General features: G+C 41.0%; 1 protein-coding gene across 1 annotated transcript in view; it reads left to right on the top strand.

Annotated features, from left to right (window-relative positions):
- Nucleotides 1-19,696, top strand: part of PLEKHH1 (pleckstrin homology, MyTH4 and FERM domain containing H1) — a 44,335-nt gene that overhangs the window by 7,039 nt on the left and 17,600 nt on the right. Inside the window, exons 3-13 of the mRNA XM_009634181.2 lie at nucleotides 1,872-2,021; nucleotides 5,227-5,310; nucleotides 6,944-7,025; nucleotides 9,734-10,743; nucleotides 13,093-13,171; nucleotides 13,801-13,889; nucleotides 14,433-14,583; nucleotides 15,269-15,408; nucleotides 16,168-16,278; nucleotides 17,804-17,890; nucleotides 18,908-19,069. Coding sequence (XP_009632476.2) covers nucleotides 1,872-2,021; nucleotides 5,227-5,310; nucleotides 6,944-7,025; nucleotides 9,734-10,743; nucleotides 13,093-13,171; nucleotides 13,801-13,889; nucleotides 14,433-14,583; nucleotides 15,269-15,408; nucleotides 16,168-16,278; nucleotides 17,804-17,890; nucleotides 18,908-19,069 — 2,145 coding nt within the window. The remainder of the gene's footprint in view (nucleotides 1-1,871; nucleotides 2,022-5,226; nucleotides 5,311-6,943; nucleotides 7,026-9,733; nucleotides 10,744-13,092; nucleotides 13,172-13,800; nucleotides 13,890-14,432; nucleotides 14,584-15,268; nucleotides 15,409-16,167; nucleotides 16,279-17,803; nucleotides 17,891-18,907; nucleotides 19,070-19,696) is intronic.

The following is a 19,696-nucleotide window of genomic DNA, read 5'->3' as shown; positions in this document are numbered from 1 at the left end:
GTGACAGCACCAGCAGGAAATACAGTTATTGCCACAGGCCAATGAAGGAGGTTTTGTGCACTTCAGTGACAGGAGTAGAGTGTCCATGATATGGTAAGATGCAATGACAGCAAGGTAGCAGAGGGAGAGCAAGTCAAATCCAGGTCAGAGATTGGGCAAGAAGGGATAACTTGCCTGGGAAGGTGTAGGAGAAATGAGGGGTTGCCTTCACTCACCTGCCACCAGCAGTTCTGCAGCCATGTGTTGGCAGGTCCTAAAGACAAGCAACCCTCAAAGTTGTAGGGTCTGCCTTTCCATCAGCCTTATCCACATCCAGAGATAAGTGGTCCTAGAGAAATACTTCTTTGCTGCCTGACAGCCTGAAGAAGTGACAGCAAAAGGAGTAGGACCATTCCCTTCCACTAACAAGTATATTCACCATGAACGAGAAGCTGCTGATAAATGTGAGGGCTCCACATCAAGTGTAAAATCTCTTGTTATCTTTCTCTCCAGGAGTCTGGGGGGTTGGATTTGTTAATTCAATGGGCTCCCTGTAGCTGCCAACCTCAATTAAGAAAATCACATGTTTGCAGTCCCCTCTCTGAGCCTCTACTACAGAGTCAGCATTTGGGCATCAGACAGAAAGGAGGGGCCATTTCTTTTTACTATAATCACCCTAAACTCTAATGAAAACACATCCGACTCAGCAGGCTTAGTTTTCTGGCTCGGATGTTGGGTGCCTACCTTTCTGATTCAGTATGAGGAAGAGGCAGTTTGCTTCTTTGCCTAATGCAGGCAGACAGGAGGACAAAACACAGCTTCTGCAAGTATGAAGTGTGGGCTGCTCAACAGAGCATGAGTAACTCTCTTGCACAGATGCTGAAGTGCTCAGATCATTGCCCGCATTCTGCCTTCCTGGTTCCAAATTCATGCCAAATTAATAGTATCTGGAGTTGGTTTCTTTGGAGATTCATTCTCTCTGGGATGTGTTGGAACCAGATATTTTCCTGTCATCAAATGCTGCAATTAGCAGGTTTGAGTTGAGTTGGCGGAAATCCATTCACCTTTAGAAATGAAGTCTTATAATCCATTGCAATAGGATGAGGTAATGATAAAACAGGCCGGCATATTGAGAGACATAGGTTTTGAAGAAAGCAAAAAGGTTTTAAAAATTTGTTAAAAACCTGAAGGGCTTCAGCAGCAGCTAGATTTTAGTGCATTGAAACTGTTTGTAGTGAAGGAGAATTACATTAGTGCTTCTCCTGCTGAGATGAACAAGTGTTGGCACTGGCAGGAGCTCAGACAGGCAAAGCTTCTGAAATACCTAACATGGTAACTCCTTAGCAGGTCTGGAGGAAACACTTATCAAAAAGCCAGAGGTTGCCAAAACATTGTCTAAGCTGGGGATAGGAGGAGGAAGGAACTCAACAGTATGTTTCTCTGTAGAAATCTTGATCTGAAGTGAATGGCCAGGGTTTTGTGGCGCATACCTTGGTAGTGAATGGGGTAAAAAGCTCACCATGGTATTGCAAAGGAGGAAAATGTGGTGTGCCTTGCCCATATGCCTATGTAGGCTATAGGGCTATAGTGCCTGTATGGTCTCTTTGACCAATGGTGTGCAAATATTTCACAATCCACTATGTGTTTATCTGTTTGTGGTTCAGTTTGCAACTGTTACTGCTTCCACATTACAAGTGAACAGACAATGTTCTTTTCACATATGTGGATATAAACTAAGTGTGACTTGAAGGGTTATTTTTTTTTTTTCTTCCTTTTCTGACTTCAAAAATACGAAAGCCACAAATGCTTTTAGTTAGGGTCTTAACACTAAACAAGCAGCTCCTTCATTTGCATTGTCTGGGTTTCTTATCTCCCTCTGGTTTTCATTACAGGTCAGAGTTATGGAAGAGAACATAAAACTAGCCAACATGAAGACCAGTGAATCAGACAGCACTCTGCACAGGAAGTACCAAGAGCTGATGGGCACAGTGCAAGGAAAGGAAGATCTGATCAACAGATTGGAGACACAGCTAGCAAACCAGGTAAGGATATTTTCTACAGGGAGACCTGTAGCTTTCATGAATTGGAGGGACTCTGTAATGTATGTTTCAAAGGTACAGATTATGTCTCCAATACATATTAGCCTCTCAGTTGCCTTCAGATCAGCTGTAAAATGATGCCCTGCTCGGTGCCAGATCCTCTCCTTCCTTTCTCTTTTCAGACAAAGCCATCCATTTAGCCTCGGTAGCCCTTGTCTCTTCATTATAGGAGATTGGTCAATGTCCTTAAAGGACTTCCTTATGTTAGTGCTGAGTCAGTTCTGAGACCCTAAATTGTAATGCTAGAGCCTGGTCACAGTATTTCTCTGGCTTCCTAGCATAAAGATTGCTCTGCAAAATCATTATGTAGCTCATCTCTGACTCAGCATATGCTGCTTTTTGGGAAGGGACTTTTCCCAGTCTTCAGCAATCCTTTAGCATAGTTCATTTCTTGTCAGATGTCCTCATTATAAAAGAGCAGCTGTTTCCCAGTATGGATAGTTCTTAGTCTCTTCCATTCTCAGTTGGTGGAAGGAAGGAGCTACATCTACAGCAGGGCTTGTATTTCAGCTCTAGTAAAGGCCTTGTGCTGTGGTCTTTATAACATAAGGAATTCTTATGTGTTGCTAAGTAAATTACTTTTAAATGGAAATAGCTCATTAGAATTTTACACAAAGATACTTTGCCATTTGAGCCACATTTTACATTTAACTAATTGTCACCTATTTCAAGGGCAAAATAGATTGCTAAGCTGTCTGCACTTACTCAGACCAAGTGTAGTGTGGAGGTCAGGCATCAGGTCTTTGTAATACTTTGGGTTTCAGGTCACTTCCCCAGGCCAGCTTCCTCAGGCAGAATGTAGATGAAGTCTCTGCGTTTTTGGAAGAGAAAGAAGGTGTTCAGAAGGAGCTACAATAGTGATCAAGGTCCAGAAGCAGCTCTTACAATCAAAGATGGAAGAAATTCTGATTTACCCAAAAATGTGAGGTGTGCGTTGATTAAAATCAACAAACACAAGCGGGGAAAATGTTCTGTTAGTAGAAGTCTTTTTATTCTAGCATGAAGAGACAAAATGAGATTCTAGAAATGAAAGCCAAAACTTGACAATTTCAGACAAGAAACACTCTTTATCAGGGTCACCAGTTTAGTTTTAGAATGGGATGGGACGGTGGCAGCATTGGAAGGTCACTAATGGTCACTGTAAGGCATCCTATTTGTTTTCACTGGGATGGGGAGAGCTGTGGAGTTCAGAGCATTAATAAGAGAACACTGAGGTCATGTCTGGACCACAAAATAGCATGGAACACAAAGAATCTCTAACTGCTTCTGGATCTTAAAGCACAATAACTGCATCTACGGGTGCTGTGCCTGAGTGAACTGATTCTGCTTATAGGTAGGGCTTATAAAGCTCTGTGACAATGCTGTTGTCATGTCACTATCCTACTTCAGGACCCTAAATAACATCTTGGCATTGTGCTTCACCATGTAGCATAGCAGTATTCTGAATCTTTCACCTCTTGGTCCCTGATCCGAGACAAGTCCAGGTCATTAGGAATTCAGACGCATTACCCGTGTGATGGATATTCAAAGGACTATGGTAGATCCACTGTATGTGTCGGATTATTTCAGACCAGTAGGCACATTTAATATTTTGACTCCAGCAAAGGCTGGTACCTGATGATTAGGAACACACACTGCCATATTCACAGAGAAAAACAAAATAAATCCTCCTCTTGAAGCATCAGATTTGATTACTTTTATTTCATTATGCTCAACTACAAATGTTACTCCTACCCATAATGTTGCCAAGGTCTATTTTAAAGTCAGCAGACACAGTTGAATAAGCGCTTTTAATTGTGCAGTTGTGGTGATGAATAGCATGTGGTGATTAAAACTGATGTGAAGATGTGGGGAATTTCCTTCAGTCTATTGTGTGTTTATATGGTATTCATTAAGTGAACTTACACTCTTCAGTGTGAAAAAATTAAAAAGGGGTGGGGGGAGCACTGACATTTTAATTATCTTAATTACTGATATTTGTTCACATCAGAAAAAAAAAAAATCTATCAGGGAAACCATCAGCTGCTACCAGAAAGTATCACTGTTGCTCATTTAAATAGAGAAACCAGGGCTGAATGTGCCATACGGAATATATTCCTCCTCCTTCCCTCCCTCTCTCGCTCCTGGAACTGATTTCTCCTTGTAGCTGTTTAAATTATTATGTAGATATCTATAATAGTTATGTAGATACAACCTTTCAGTGATATTGCTTCTGATGAAGCCACATGGGAGATGAACAGAAGGCATCAGGTGATCATATCATTCCAGCATTTTTCAAAGGAAATTCCCAGAAAAGGAAAAAAATGTAGCTGAGAAAACACAGCTGCAAAAAATGTTGTAGTAATATTGCCCAAGCAGATACTTGGGGAAAAATGTTCATTGTGCAAATCAACAGTATTCTCATAACACCTTTGTGTGGACTAGAACCTGTTTTAATGAATATGTAAACATATAATCATTTACACCATCTCAAAACCTCATAGCAGGTCTTAGTGTTTCAAGGTCAACTTTTTGAGCTTTCTTTATCCTGAGTCTGCTATCTTTTTTTTTTTTTTTTTAGTTTCCTTTCTCAATAAGAATATTGTGTATGTTAAATACATTGTTGGTATTAGTTTCCATCTCATGCACCTTCAAAGTCTATACTCTGCACCTGTGCTTGCAGCAATTGAATCCATTTTGCTTGGAAGAATTACACTGTTTTATAAATCACTTACAGGCACCCCTTAATTCATATTAACTTCAGCCACCAATGTGTGTGTGTAGGCTGGGGAAACACTACAGATGCTCAACAGCAAACAGCAAAATTACAAAACCATCTAAACCAGGAAGAGTTGCAGACTGTACTCAAAAGAAACTGTGGTAGGTGTCCAATCATTACCTGAGCTGGATTTTGCTATTCCATGACAAACTCTTGAAACAACCCTCTGAATTTGACTCCAGGGACCATATAAGACAACTTAGAACTTGATTGATTGATTTATTTATTCCCCTCCTCCCCAGAGGCCAGCTAAATGATAATATCCAGATAGCAGTCTTAAATCTTGGGTCTGGAATGGGAGCTTCAATGTTTAAGTCACTCCTGATGCAGTAACTTGCTGCAAACAGTTAGTTGTGCTCTCCTAATGCATCTAATCTTTTTTTGGCACAGAAACAGTTGAGGACTGAGGAAGCCAAAATTGTTCAAGAGAAAGCTGCCAAGATCAAAGAGTGGGTGACATTTAAGCTGAGAGAGGTGAGTCTTTAGCTTGCTGCCAAATTTCAAGGCCTATGACTTGGTACAATGGCTGCACTGCCAGTGGGCTCCTATGTAGGGCAATAGTCTTAGGATAGTCAATCTGCCACAGAGGCTTTCTGCTTGTTTGGCCCTACACACACTCAATTGCTGATCTAGGGTCCTCCCTCTTACTGAGAGCTATTTACCACTTTGGGCAAACTATAAATGACTGTGAAGTCACTAATGCCTGAAAGCAGTCTCTGAAGAAGATTCACTAGTCCTAAGTGGCTTCCACCTAGCTTTCCTCTGCCTCTCCCTTTTTTCTCTGAGTGCGGTTTCTGTCTCTGTTCCTGACAAAGAAGCTGCGGCACAAACACGTCCTTCGCTCTTCCTGAATTTGCCATCTCTGACTAATGCTGTTTTCCTTCTAGCCAGCATTTTCTCATTTCTAACCTCTCCCTCCTATCCATCCTGTGGACTTATGCCTCTATCTGTGCCTAATTCAATACCCTCTAGGAAAACAGAGAGCGAGCAATGGGTCAACACACAGTTTTAAAGATGCAGTAATAGTTTAAAACTGGGAGTGGGGCTATCTTGTCTTTCCCTTTTATTCCAAGTTAAAGCCATAAATTTCCCAGTTTATGCCAGAAAAGGAATCTGTTGGAGTTGGAAGAAGCAGTCTTTGTGGGCACTAATTGTGTTATGATGCGACTTTGTAATATCATTAGATTGCCTAGATAATGCACTGAGCTGCTGTGCTGCTTCTCTTTCATTGTCCTACATGAGATAATTTAAGGTGCATCTACACTACTGACTGCTGCAGCACAAAGGAGGAAGCACAGGGGTTGATTTAGTGTGACCTGCTGTGAATCCAGGACCATACATTCACATTGTGTCTTTCCTTTACTACTGTTGAAATTTGAACCAGGTGCTGACTCTAGGTGCATACCATGCACAAATGGACCACTGCCAACTGAAGGACTTTGCATCCATGTTGCAAATGGATTGCTCTAGATAGCATCACTGGTGCAATTCCATCAAGAGGGAAGCCTCTTTGGGCACACCACTGCTATGATTAGGAAAGTACGCTGAGACACTTTAAGCAAAGGCAAATTTACAAAGAATTACTTGTGCTCTAATTGCAAATGTAAATGCACCCTTAACGTGTGGGGTGTTGTGGTTTTTTTTTTTTTTTTTTTTTCCTTTGGTCCCCACATAGTGTAAATGCACCCTTAACGTGTGGGGTGTTGTGGGGTTTGGTTTTTTTTTCCTTTGGTCCCCACATACAGGGTTAAAGGGGAAAATGCTCCTCCAGGGTAATAGTTTTTTGATTGTCTCTTTTATGACAGTTCTTTCTGGAACAGGAATGAATGAAAAACAATAGCAGGAAAGGAAATTAAAGGACCTATTTGAGAAGTGTAAATAGCATATGCAGAGGCTATTTGAGAAAGCACAGCAAAGTGCTTAAGTGGGTTGTCTGATGGAGTTGCTGAGGAGAAGGATTTCAAGGTGACTGATAGACTCACCCATCCTTTTTTCCTTTTCCTGTTCAAACACTTGAATGTATAAAGATGAAGACATGTTCTGTATAGTGGAACATACACACACAGTTTTGCATTGTTTTTCAGTTTTTATTATTGTTGTTTCATAGCTTGAGCTAGAAAATTACCACCTGAAAAACTGTAATCAGAGGCTGACGGAGCAAATTGAAGCCCTTCAGGATACATTGCAAGGTAAATGCATTCACCTGGCATTGTAGCCTAGTAACCACCACAAGAGTGGAAGTCAGCAGTCCTGGGTTGTATTCTTAACTATGTCAGAAATTAGCACTTGTGACAGTGAGCAAGCAGTAGAATTGCTTTGTTCCTCAGTGGGTCCATTTTTAGGATGTGAATAACCTGCATTAAAAGCTCTTAATTTGTTTCCCACCAGCGATTGAACATAGGCTCCCTCTTTTCAGAGTCTGCTTTTGCCCTTAAAATAAGCCACTGAGCTCCTGAATTAGAAGCACTCATTAAAATACATAGCAAAACTCTCCATTCATTTCAGTGATGCAAGGTAGAAGTCCCTGAGGTATTTCACTTTCCTCCATGTGTGAATTACCTTCATCCCCACAGAACCTCTGCTGGCATGTGAGCTGAGTAACTGAGGACTGAATGGGCCAAGGCAGCAGCTGTCTGGTCTGTCTTTAGAAGCCTCTGTGCTGTCAGGTTGGGTTGGAGAAAGCTGCTTACGATGCTTGTGCTTTTGCAGTTCTTATTTGGTGGATAGATGTAGAACTTTGGTCTCCAAGGCTTTGAAGTCAGCACCTTTCATTGCAACATATTTTGAAGAGAAGAAATTCTCTCTTAATCATTTTCTTCCTTTTTTTTTTTTTTTTTTTTTTTAATGAGCTTGGTTTGGTCACAGTAAGATGAGCAACTTTCCAAAACTTCACTGGGCATGCAGGCAGGGGGCATTTCTTTCCTGTCGAAGTCTTTCTGGCATTCCTATCACTCCACAGCAAGGGAATAGGGCAAAATTCCTTCTAAATCCCACCACGTTTCTAGCTAAATGCTTTATGACTGGTTTTTTCTCATCCCCTCTGGCTGTTTACAAAAAGAGAATGGCTGGTAAGCTGCGTTAATAATCTGGTATTAAGTGTTCCCTGGATCCCAACTCTCTGGGCAGTAAACAGCTCTGTCTTCTCCTCTTATCCCCTACTAGTCTCACTGTGCCAGGCTGAATTCAGAGGCCTCTACAGAGAGACAAATCTCTTCTTGCTTGCCATGCTAATGGTAACAAACTTCTTCTGCTTCATCTCCTGTCAAATCTAGGAAGCTGCAAAAATACCAATAGTATTTAAAATTAATGGCTTCTTTTCAGTCTACACTAATGATTTACCTGAGGGGCAGGGGAAAATGTGTGCCAGGATTTGTGTGTGCCAGTGTTATGTGTTGGGAATAGCTTTGTTAGCATTCAGTTCCTTGTGACTCAAGTGCCAAGGTCAGGCTCTCATGGTTGTCTTTTTCTCAGCTGTGTTTCCAAGAAGGGGTTTCATCCTCTGCACAATCAACAGTGATTTATTCTGCTGTTTGCCCTTCCCTCTGTTACTTTGTGTCTTCAGTTTCTTTCTACTTTTGTGTAAATTCCATTAGTGGTTAAGCAATGGCTGTAGAATTTGATGTTCAGGGAGCATTTTCAGCAATAGCTGTGCAGAGTCACACTCACCCATATTTTATGCAGTTCCCAAAGCATCTTATGACTTGGTTCTTTTCAGTCAGGCAATATATAAGTGCCAAGGTCAATCAAAATCATAAAATGAAGTAACATACTCTGCCACTCCAAGTTTTCTCATACCCTAAAGCTGCTAATCAGCAGAACCTGTAGAACTGAGATAGTCTTTAAATCTAGTAATTATGGAAAGGAAGAAAGTAGAAGAATTGTAAGGTATAGGTACTAAATAGACAAAGAACAGTGGAGGCAATGTAGGATCTATCTTTTATGTCATCTTCTAGGAAGCTTTTACATCAAAAACATGTAAGTAACTTATAAAACTTGTTGACAAAAAGCACTGCTTGGGTCATATAGCACAAGAGGATAGCTAAAAGCTCCAGGGAAATTCTTGAAAGAAGAGTAACCTCACTGATTGGTGTGATGGTTAAGAAGATCTCTGTACATACACTTGGAAGCCTCATCTAGCCCCTAGGAATGGGAGGAACCATAGCAGCTTATTTTATGCCTTAAATCGCTGTAGGTCCATTGAAGTCAAAAGCCATGCTAAGCAGTGTTCTGGACACTTAGGTGGTTTTTGACAAAGTGTTGTGTGGATAGGTGCACTTCCTTCTCATGGCTGTTTTAAGAGAAGAGACATAACTGTGGATAGGTAAGAGTAAAAACTGCTATATTGAGTTAAACTGAAAGCTTGCCTAGGCCAGTATCCTGTCTCCTGTTTGGCTGTGGATGTTTCAGGAAAGAGCATAGGAAACATTGCAAGTAGAGTTGTCCTTCTCTCCAGCTTCTGCTGTCTGTGTTTTAGGAAGTTCCTAGGTCAGAACTTCTGTCTAAACTGTTACTTGTATCACTGATAAATTACTTTTTCTGGCCTATATTTTGGACATCACAGCATTCTATTTCCTTTTTTGTTTGAAAAAAAAACCCTCTTCCTTCTGTAAATTTCAAACGCGCTGCCTGATAATTTCATTAGGCACTCCTTAATTCCACCGTTGTAAGAAACAGTGATTAATCATTTCCAATTAGTCTTTTCTGTACTATTCCCAATTATAAATATATAGCATTTCTGTTATAGCTGTGCCCAGCCATCTCCTTTCCATTCTGTATAGTCCTAACCAGGCCAGGGTGCTATTGAAATACAACTGACTTGAACAGCTTACACTACCAAGTAACATTTTAGACAGTAAAATATTTGGATGCCCTAAGCATATGTTCTTCTCCATTGTAGATATGACCAGTATTCCTCCCTTTGAATCTCCTTGGAGCTGTAATTCTCTGAAGCCAAGAGCATCACAGGCCTCTTTTGCTGAGAAGATAGAACAGAAATCTGTGTTCCTTGCACCTGGTTTCAGACAGGTGTGTCAGACAGGACCTACCAAATGTGTCCTCTCTACAGCAAACTTTGGCCTTGCCAATGACGTCTTTACTGAGGATGGAGAGGATAAACCTCTGCTTTCCCAGAGCACGCTGAAGCTCATGTCTGACCCATCAAGCTGGAATCTCTCCGCAGAGAAAGATGTACTCTCAGCTGTAAGTTCTGAACACAGGTTAGGGTGCTCTGGTCCTGCATCACTGGACCCTCCAGCTGAGGCCACAAGAATCCTTGAGGCTTTGACTTTCCAGTCATCTTTGGAAGAAAACCATAGTGCTGTGAGCACCTTGCAACAAGTGGCTTTGGATGGTGCCTGCTTCTCTGATGATCTGAGTGCCGCGTTCTCCTCCCACCAGCTGGACTCCTCTTCCTCAAGAGAAATAATGAGCATGATTGGGGGCCATCTCCAAACTGCTGAGCCACCCCTGGTTGTGTCAACATCAGCTGTTACAGCACATTCCTTCTGTCCAGGGGGGGAATGCAGCCTTGGCAGTAGTATGACCTTTCCAAAAATACGAACTCCCAATACACCAAGAGACAGTATCCAACTAGCCAAGAGACATTACAGCCAACCACAGCCAGGGGCTAACTCTTTTCATCGTGCAATAAGCTTAGAGGCTAGCACCTTCCAGCCCATAACAGACACTCCAGTCTGCCACAGGCAAGTGAAGGAGACAGACATTGATGATGATAGGGTACTGGAGAAGATGGAGACAGAACGTGGCCCAGTGAGGGAAGAAGCTGGAGCATGTGAGGAAATCAACCTTTTATCTGCAGGGCAAAGACAAGCTGTGAGTTCTGAGGCTGGCGTACTTGACCCAGGAGGTAAACCTCCCACACCACCACTGCACAGATTCCCATCATGGGTAAGAAATGCAAGGACAACAGTCTGTGGGTCGCTGCTTATCTTTGAGTAGTGCCCAGTAGTTAGACTACAACAGCTCTTGGTCTCAAGCAGTTGTTTCCTGTGGACATCAGTCACACTTCTAAACCACCTAGTCTGACAGTTCCAGATCATGGGGCATGCTGGTTCCACTGACAATTTTTTTGCTCTTTTCTCTTTATAAGGAAAAAAAATCTGTCGAAGAAAATAGTACTCAAGAAACACAGGAATAAAAATTAAAGTCAAGAGGTGCTGCATTGTTGTTTATCCTTATGGGTCATCAAAAGTTAATCCTTTGTTCTGTTATGTGTTTAAGATAGAAAAATGAGTCATAAATGCAAGTGAATGGACCAGACCAGATAGTTTCAGGGTCAGTAAAAGCAGTGAATACTAGAATAGATATATGGATTAGATCTTAGCATTCCTATCTCACGTTATACTTCTGCTATCAGGAAAATTATATGAAAACCATTGGTAAAGTGAATATACATGTTCTATTGCTTATTCCACATGAGAGAGAAGTCTGTTGTTATCACTTTCAGTTACTTGTTAGTTCAGATGGTTGGATTGTTTGCTAATGTGTCAATCTAACTGATAAACTTGGTGGAAATCAATGTAGTATCAAAAGAGATAATTCCATTATTTTCAATTTGCTTTTTTAAAGGCATAGGCAAACAAGTGGTTTATTGAAGGTGCAAAACCAAGCAGTCATTCTTAATCCTCATGTCTTATAATTTCTTTTTGCTATGAAAACTTAATATTATTTGTGTTCTTTGGCTGTGTCCTTTATGATACCAGTTTAAACCCTAGTATAATTACAGCTGTTTTTCCAAAGGAATCTCTTTTCATTCAGTCCATAATATGGAACTGTGCTGGGGATGAAGCTGGGTAGTGTAGTAAAAAAACCTGCAGTTTCCATGATGTTTGTTTTATTTGCTGCAGAAGTCAGAAAGGTGTCACTTGAAAGAAGGGAATTAAGTCTCAGAAATTGGCTACTATTCCTTTCTGTGGTCTAGAGTTCCCATGTAAGGTTCTTCTAGTCCCTTAAGCTAAATTTTTCACAGGTGACCATCAGCTCCACACACACCTCCTGAACGTCTAACTTGAGTTTGGCAAGTAAATTTTATTAGAGAAGCACTGAGAACTTCTCTGCTGCAACTGTATTCAGTTGTTTTCAATATAAGCAATGTTTTATGATGCTAAATTCTCAAAAAGTCAGGTCTTGGACATCTTGAAATGGGTACTGCAAAGATGTTGGATACTTCAAAGAGCCTATGTCCGAGTTTCTCTTCTGGAAAATAGCGATAGCACCCATCATGTCCCTCCCAGGGGTTTTGTAAATATTTTTTTTTATGTTTATGAAGCATGGCAGTACTATAGTCAGGAACACCACAGGAAAAATCCATTATTTTGTCTTCAGGCCAGAGTCAATAAGTGTATCCAAGTAGGGCAAACTTAAATATATCAAACACTAAAGCATGAATAGAATATTAAATAGCAGCTTAATCAGTAAGAAATGTCCATTATGTGCCTTGAATAGGAAGTGTCTGAGGAAAAAAACGCACATAATACTTCGTTATAGACTAAATCACAATACATATCATACAGAAAATACTAATCTGTTGTTTCTTTTTTTGGTGTACTTGACTTTGCGGTCTTAGGTACTTTTATGCATATGTATTATGTATATTACCTGATAGTGATTGGCTGTATGCTTTAAGGAGCAGCAAGAGGATTCCTAGCTTTGATTTTTATCCATGGTTGATGTCTTAGTCATAACATTGCATTTAGTTACAGATTTGGGTGCCCCCCTTGGAATTTTTATCAATTTGTGAAGCACTTGGAGTTCCTTTGAACTGAAAGCTTCATATGTTGTTATAGCTGAGACACAGGCTTATCAAGATCATTCCAGGCATTTCTTTCATTCCCTTATCAGAAAGTGGGAATCCTTTGCAGGTGGTGACTCAGCAAATTGTTAGGGCTGTTCTTGATTCATTTTAATGCATTAATCATAAAGTGTAAAATGCAGCTTTTTCCAAGCTGTGATTTGGTCATTTATTGATAATTGCATGTAGGTGTTCCAGTCTGTGGATATCATTTCTAGCATTTACAAGCCAAGTCTGTTGCGATTCAGGGAATCGCATGCAGGTGCACATTTCCACTAATAGTCATTTACCCAGCTTCTGGTGGAATAGAGCAGTCTTTCTTAGATGGCTCCTCCTTCCTGCCCAAAGGTGTGATTGTGATGTGATTCTGTGACATGAACATTTTTTTTTTTTGCAGGAATCATGTTTTTGTCTGACCATTGCTGTTCATGGTATTATTGTTCCAGGAGAGTCGAATCTATGCTGTGGCCAAGTCTGGCATGCGGTTGTCTGAAGTGGCCGTGGTGAATGATACTTCCAGCTGCTGTAAGTTCTAGACAAGATCCATCCTTGGAGGGAGTTTACGGTGACAGTGTGGGACCTGAGCTCCTGTCTGTTCACATTTCTTCCTTTCCTTGCCTGTTTTCCAAGTAAATTTGATTTCACAGATAGCCATGATAAAGAAAGGAATGGAGGAGGATACATCTGACCTCAGGGATGGTTGGTGCTGGGCTGTTTGAGCCCCTACATTCAGTGACATCTTCAGGGACTCGGTTATCTCCTTCATCACTTTCACTGACACTGTTGTGCCTCTGCATGTCTGTGACCTGCTTTAAGTCTTGTGATTCACCATTGCCTTCCCTTGTTATGGCTTTTACCTGTTTGGACATGGTGCACTGGATTGCTGTTGCACCATGGGGAGCACAGGGTGGGTAAGATGTCTTACAGGCTAAATGGAGGGAGCATTGCAGCTGTCCCTGGGAGTTGTATGTAATTAATAACACATCCCCTGGCCTTTCTCAGGCCACACTGTCCAGGATGGCAGCCCTCCATTATTTGATGTTCCAAGAGGTTACATAGTTTCTTACATGCATCCGTGTACCTCTCCATTAAAACCTCCTCCTTTTCACCAGTTTGTTTTATTTGCTCACTTTCTCTCTCTCTGAATTTCCCAGTTTCTAATTTCTCGCATTCAACTTCTGGGCCGTTTACCTGTCTCATCTACAGAAATGTCACAGTACCAGTCTACACTACGCTGAAGGGGGTAAGGAGTTACCTCACTTTTCCTCTTACAAAAAGCGTGGTCCAGGGCTGCCAGCAATTTGAGAGAGAATGCGATGAAGCTGTGCAGTGAAGGAAAGAAAATCAGAGAATGCCAGGAAGTACTGGACGCCAAAAGAATGCAGAAGGAGTAGCAGATGATAAATGTATTTAGGAATACAGAACATTACAGCAAGTTTTGGTCCAGGAAGCTGCAGCGTGCATTATGAGGCTGTAAAAACCTAGGGGGTGATAGTAGCCTAGAGAACGAAATGGAAGAGGGCTCTTGAGAGGTTATGGGGGAAGCACAGGGCTTGTAGAACAGTAGGAGGGTGTAACCAGAGGAGACCCAAACAGATCGGACTACAGAGTCCAGCTTGGAAGCTCTCAGACTAGAAAGGAAGGAAACGAGGTGCCCTGGGACAGTAGTGGGAAAGGCAGTGTGAAAATGAAGGGTCTGCACTGATTGCTATGTCTCCTTACAAAGCAGGGATCGTCCTGGGGAAACTCTTCCCTCACACACTGACCATACAGGTCTGTTTTCCAGAAAGCCACACAGATCAGCAACGTGCCCTTCTTAGATGAGTCTTCAGGCTCTGATGATGACTGTGGCTCCCATGCCAGCTTCAGGACTTCTACTGCCGGATCCGAGAACAGGAAAGCTAGCATGCCAGGCAGCCCTCGTGCAGTGAAGAGAGGTAAAGCGGAAGTATTGTGCTGAGCAGCATAAACTCTGTCCTCAAGGGTGAGGCAAGATGTCATGGTCTTTGTCTCTGTCACTGGATGGTCATTTCTTGACCAGTAAGGAAATCTTTCCTATCTTTGAGAGGACTGCTGGGAAGGTTAAACTGGATCCTTGAGTGGAATTTTCATTACAATTGGTAGTCAATAAAAAAGAATCCCATTTCATGTAGTCTTAACTTCTGTTGTGATGTGTCCGTGCATTGCCGTGGACCAGTGGTAGAAGATTCACAGAAAGCAAGCAAAGCCACATTGCTGATGAGGGAGCCTTTTATTTAGTTTGAGTGAGAGGGACTTGAGGCTTTATAGTGGATATTTCCAAACTGAAAACAGCATGACTATGCTTTAGATAACAAGTCTGTTGATTTTTAAATATTTTTTAATCTCTGTTTATTCAGCAACAAATTTATTTCACTGTCAGATTCCAAAACTCACTCTCACTACTTGTTTTCCTAGGGGAAAAAAAAATAAAAAAGGTCTCAGAAGTTTGATTAGTGATGTTTGAGTTTCCAAAGTCTCATCTGATTTGTTCTTCTTGATCAAAAAAGCCTTAATGGTGAACTCAAAAACTTCTTCAGTGTGTGCAGTATTCTAGTGCATGCTTCTAGCCATGATTCTCATTCTTTGCTTTATTTTGAACAGGTGTATCTATGTCCTCACTTAGCTCCGAGAGCGACTATGCCATCCCTCCTGATGCCTACTCCATGGATGGTGACTATTCAGAGCCAGAACATAAGCTACAGCGAACATCTTCCTATTCCACCGATGGTGGAATCTGCTCTGTAAGTCTTGCTACCTCACAGTTGTGAAGGAATGAAAACAGAGCCTTGGCCCTGAAAGAAAAAAAGTGTAACTACAGTATATTGAGTTATCACCTGCAAAATGATGCTCTAACATCAGCTGGGCTGTTGGTCCAGCTGGTTTGTATCAAAAGACACTTCTCTGATGCTTCAGAAGAAGGTGCAATTTCTGTTACATGGTTAGATAAAAGTAGGGCTCTATTGTTTCCTGATGACCTCTACTGGTTTCCTGTAGTCGTATTCTACTTTAATGATGGCCTTACACTTCTGTGACAAGTTTGGAAATTCAGAGGGAGGAAGGAGAAAGGATAGAATATTTTGTCCTAGAAAAAACGCTCAAACACGGGCAGCATTAAATTCTATACTGTTGAATGTAAGAGATCAAGCAGACAAGGAACAGGAGTCTAATCATGGCTTAGTCAGCCTTCACTTTTATTTGGAAAATCACTGCTATGGTAGGAAGACAAATAAGTTTTCAGTGCATCAAACAGTGAAATGATCTTCAATGCCTTCTTTACTAAACCAACACTATGTGGTATTTGCAGCTATGCAGATAGTCTAGGACTCTCTCCAAGTTGAGCAGAGAGCACTGACCTTGGATGGCTGCTACTCCCATCTGGCAGAGTAAAGCAGAAAATGATGGAGATGCAGCAAATGTCTGAGCTTGACTTCAGCACTCTTTCATTTGTATTTTGAGAGGTGCAAGATAATCTTCTCTCCCCCTTGCTCTTTTCCCTTCAGGAACCTGTGGAGAAATCGGGTTACTTGCTGAAAATGGGCAGCCAGGTGAAGATGTGGAAGAGACGATGGTTCGTTCTAAGAAACAGACAAATCATGTACTACAAGTCTCCGGTGAGTCACTGGGATACATTTATGCCTGTGTGGAGGCATAGGGGAAAGGCTGTCTGCAGAACTGGTTCAAGCTGATACTGCTGGCAGAGTGGGCAGCCACGGGCACGCTTCCCCCAAAATGTCCTGTCAAAGAGCTTTATGTCTGACCTGCAGGTTCAGCCATGGGTCTCTGCTTAGGCAGAGAAGTTCCTTGGGGTGGCAGTTTCCGTGGGATGAAAGGTTGTTCACAAGGACAGAAGCTTGACACCTACTGGTTAACTTTGTACAGATGATGAAAAGCAGGAGCCATACCATCGCCCAGCTTTGGTCATGTTTACAATGAAAATAAAGGAAAAATAACTTTATAATATCAGGAGGACGCAGATATGTACTCATCAGTCAGTATACGGGGCTCTGAGGAGCGCTACAACTTTCAGGGGGAAGAAAGCTGGATTCTTTCATTTTTCACCCTCCCACATGGACATGGAAGTATTAGAAAAGTAGGGTAAAATTGAAAATAAGCTTTCGTGAAAAGTGCTGTCTTGCAATGATCAATGAAACAATATCAAGAGAGCATGTTTGTGCATTCAAACCTTTCCAAATGCTTTTTATAACTCACAACTGTTTCAAACAAAGTTACATTATTTTAAAAATCCTAGCAGTATGCACTCAAAATTTGTATATACAATAAAATACATTTATTGTTGGCCTTCATTATTCTGCTGTATTTAGCTACATTACAGAGAATTATATATAGGGTTATTCACCTTCCATACTTTTTTTCTTCTGGACACAGCAATTTCCTCCATACCTGCATAATTACACAGTATTTCTGTGTATATATACACCTTTGCTTACAAGTCAGGAATATTGAGAAGATTTATTTTCATCTTTTTTATTTTTTCAGTTGTCATATTCTGACAAGATAAAAATATGCCTTAGGGCACAATGCATCTTTATTTATGATACTAGGTTTATCCATCAGAATTCACAAGCAAATTATACATACATATTATATACATACATATATATAAAAATAATTTCATAAATATGCAGAATATAGACTGTTGCTTGGAAGGGACTTCTGGAAGACCCTAGTCCAACTGAAACCTTGAAGAGGGACTGTCACCAGCTCTAGATCAAACCACCCATGGCTTTGTCTAGCTGAATCTTGAAAATTCCCAAAGGTGGAAACTCAGCCACTGTCTGGGTAGCTGTTCGGTGTTATATTGCCTTCCCAGTGAGAAAGGGAGTTTCTGGGGGGTTGGGTGGGCTTTTTTTTCATAATGTCCAATTGAACTTTTTAAGACCGTATTTGTCACCATGACCCTTACTATATTGCCTGCCACTGCTGAGGAGACTTTTGCTTCATCACTGCAATGGGATCACACTGTCTTATGTTCAGCCTGGCAACCTTCAGATGTCCTTTCCAGCTCATGAATGCAGACTGCAACCTGCATATGCATATTATGCTGTATTTTAAGTACTCTAAGACCCATCTGAGTGTTTTTCCTACTGAAAAAATTGTTTGCTTTTGTTTCGTCAGAGTGACGTTATCCGCAAACCACAAGGGCAGATGGAGCTGAATTCCTCGTGCCAAATTGTCAGAGGTGAAGGGTCCCAAACGTTCCAGGTAAGTATTGATTTTTCATCCTGCAGATAACCACACACTCAGTAGCTGGGTGAGAGAGCACTTATTTCAGGCTGAATGGTAGGGTATGTCTCAATTGATATGAGCTAACTTTGTCTGGCCCCTGTGTTTTCTGGCACAAGCCAGGCAGTTAGTTTTATAAATAATGGGGAAAGAGCTAAATTGTAATCCAAATACAGCTTCTTGAAATTGAAAAAATTTCTCCCTTATTTTTGTTTTGTTTTGTTTTACACCATAGCACTTTCCTTTTTTGCAGTTAGAACTGAGAGCTTGAAATCAGTGGGGAAAAGTGATTCTTATAACAATCAAAACCAGATAGTAGCTAGGATCTCCTCTTTATGAAAGACTCTTCTCACAAGATCTCCAGCCTGACTTTACACATCTGGAGGATCTGAAGAAACGTCTGATGTGTTGGATTCCTATTAGAATTCACCTTCCAAAGTATTGGAAGTTAGCCCATCGCTGGGTTCAGTTTTAAGTCACTATCGTTAGATGAGTTCATTATAAAGGCAGCATTAAAGTTTATCTCAGAGTATGAGACTGAAAGGTGCGTGGCCTGACCTGTGAGCTACCTTTTGCCCTTATGGAACTGAAGTTGCTAAGGCTTAATACTATTAAATTAATAATATCTTTCCTCTCAGAGTCACAAGCTATTGAAGGCAGAATGCAATAGAAAGTGAAGGCAGAAAAAAAACCCATTTATGTAGTCACTTTTAAAATGCAAAATTAGCAGCAGCACTGAGAAACAAGAAAGGATGAGAGAGGAGGCAAAGCCGCAATCTTTAGCAGAAACAGCAGGGGAGCTCATGAGAATTTGAATCATCGGAGTTCCAGTTCTTTCACTTGGGGTTTGAGGGTTAGCACCTTTTCTCTTACTCCCCCCAAAAAATCTCTCATGAACCACAAAAAAAAAATCTGTATGGTATAATGGAACTCAGCAGCTGAAGAAAAGCTTTGTAGGTGTGCAGATTTATACTTACTCGCTCCTTTTCCTTCCAGCTCATGACAGAAAACAGAACCTACTTCCTGACAGCAGACTCTCCCAACATCCTGGAGGAATGGATTCATGTCCTACAGAGTATCCTGAGAGTGCAAGTGACTTGTCCTGTTGGTGTTCCTCATAGTGATGCTAAACCTACTGTGAAAGGTTGGCTCACCAAGGTAAAATACTACTTCTTACTGTATTCAGTTTAGCTCAGTATTGACAGTGTACCAGCTGCTTGGTTTGCACAGTTAATGTCAGCAAGAAATTAGTATTTTAATACTCCATGGAAGAGTGGGGAAAGAAAGAAAAGTGGCAGTAGATTTCTGTATTTCAGAGAGGAACATTTGTATAAATGGTAAGAAATGGGACAAACAAGGCTACTGAGAGATACGGACTTTGCCAAATAGTAAGTAATAACAAATATCTAGCTTATGTATGCTTTTCCTCAATAGAATTCACAGCATGTCAAAATAATAATAATAAAAAAAACCATCAGGAAACACTCTTAAATGTCACATTTAATTGATCTTAACTTGGTGATATAAGAGAGTTTCAAAGAAATAGCTCATGTGGGTCTAGGTTAGCATTTATTTCCATCATAACAGACTGCATGCACATTAGTACAAAGAACAATGGTTGAAAATTCTTATGCTTTATACCGTTTCCATAGATTAGTTTTGCATACCAAGTTACTATGAATTCTTTGATATAATTCTGGTCAGCACCTATAGATGGCTAGAGACAACCTGCATCTGAAGCTTGTTCATCTGCAATAGGAAACAGTTCCCTAGCCTACGTGTTGA

This window comes from Egretta garzetta, unplaced genomic scaffold (genome assembly GCF_000687185.1).
Source record: "Egretta garzetta isolate BGI_Z169 unplaced genomic scaffold, ASM68718v1 scaffold2, whole genome shotgun sequence".
Lineage (NCBI taxonomy): Eukaryota > Metazoa > Chordata > Aves > Pelecaniformes > Ardeidae > Egretta > Egretta garzetta.
This window is presented reverse-complemented; position numbering and strand designations above follow the sequence as displayed.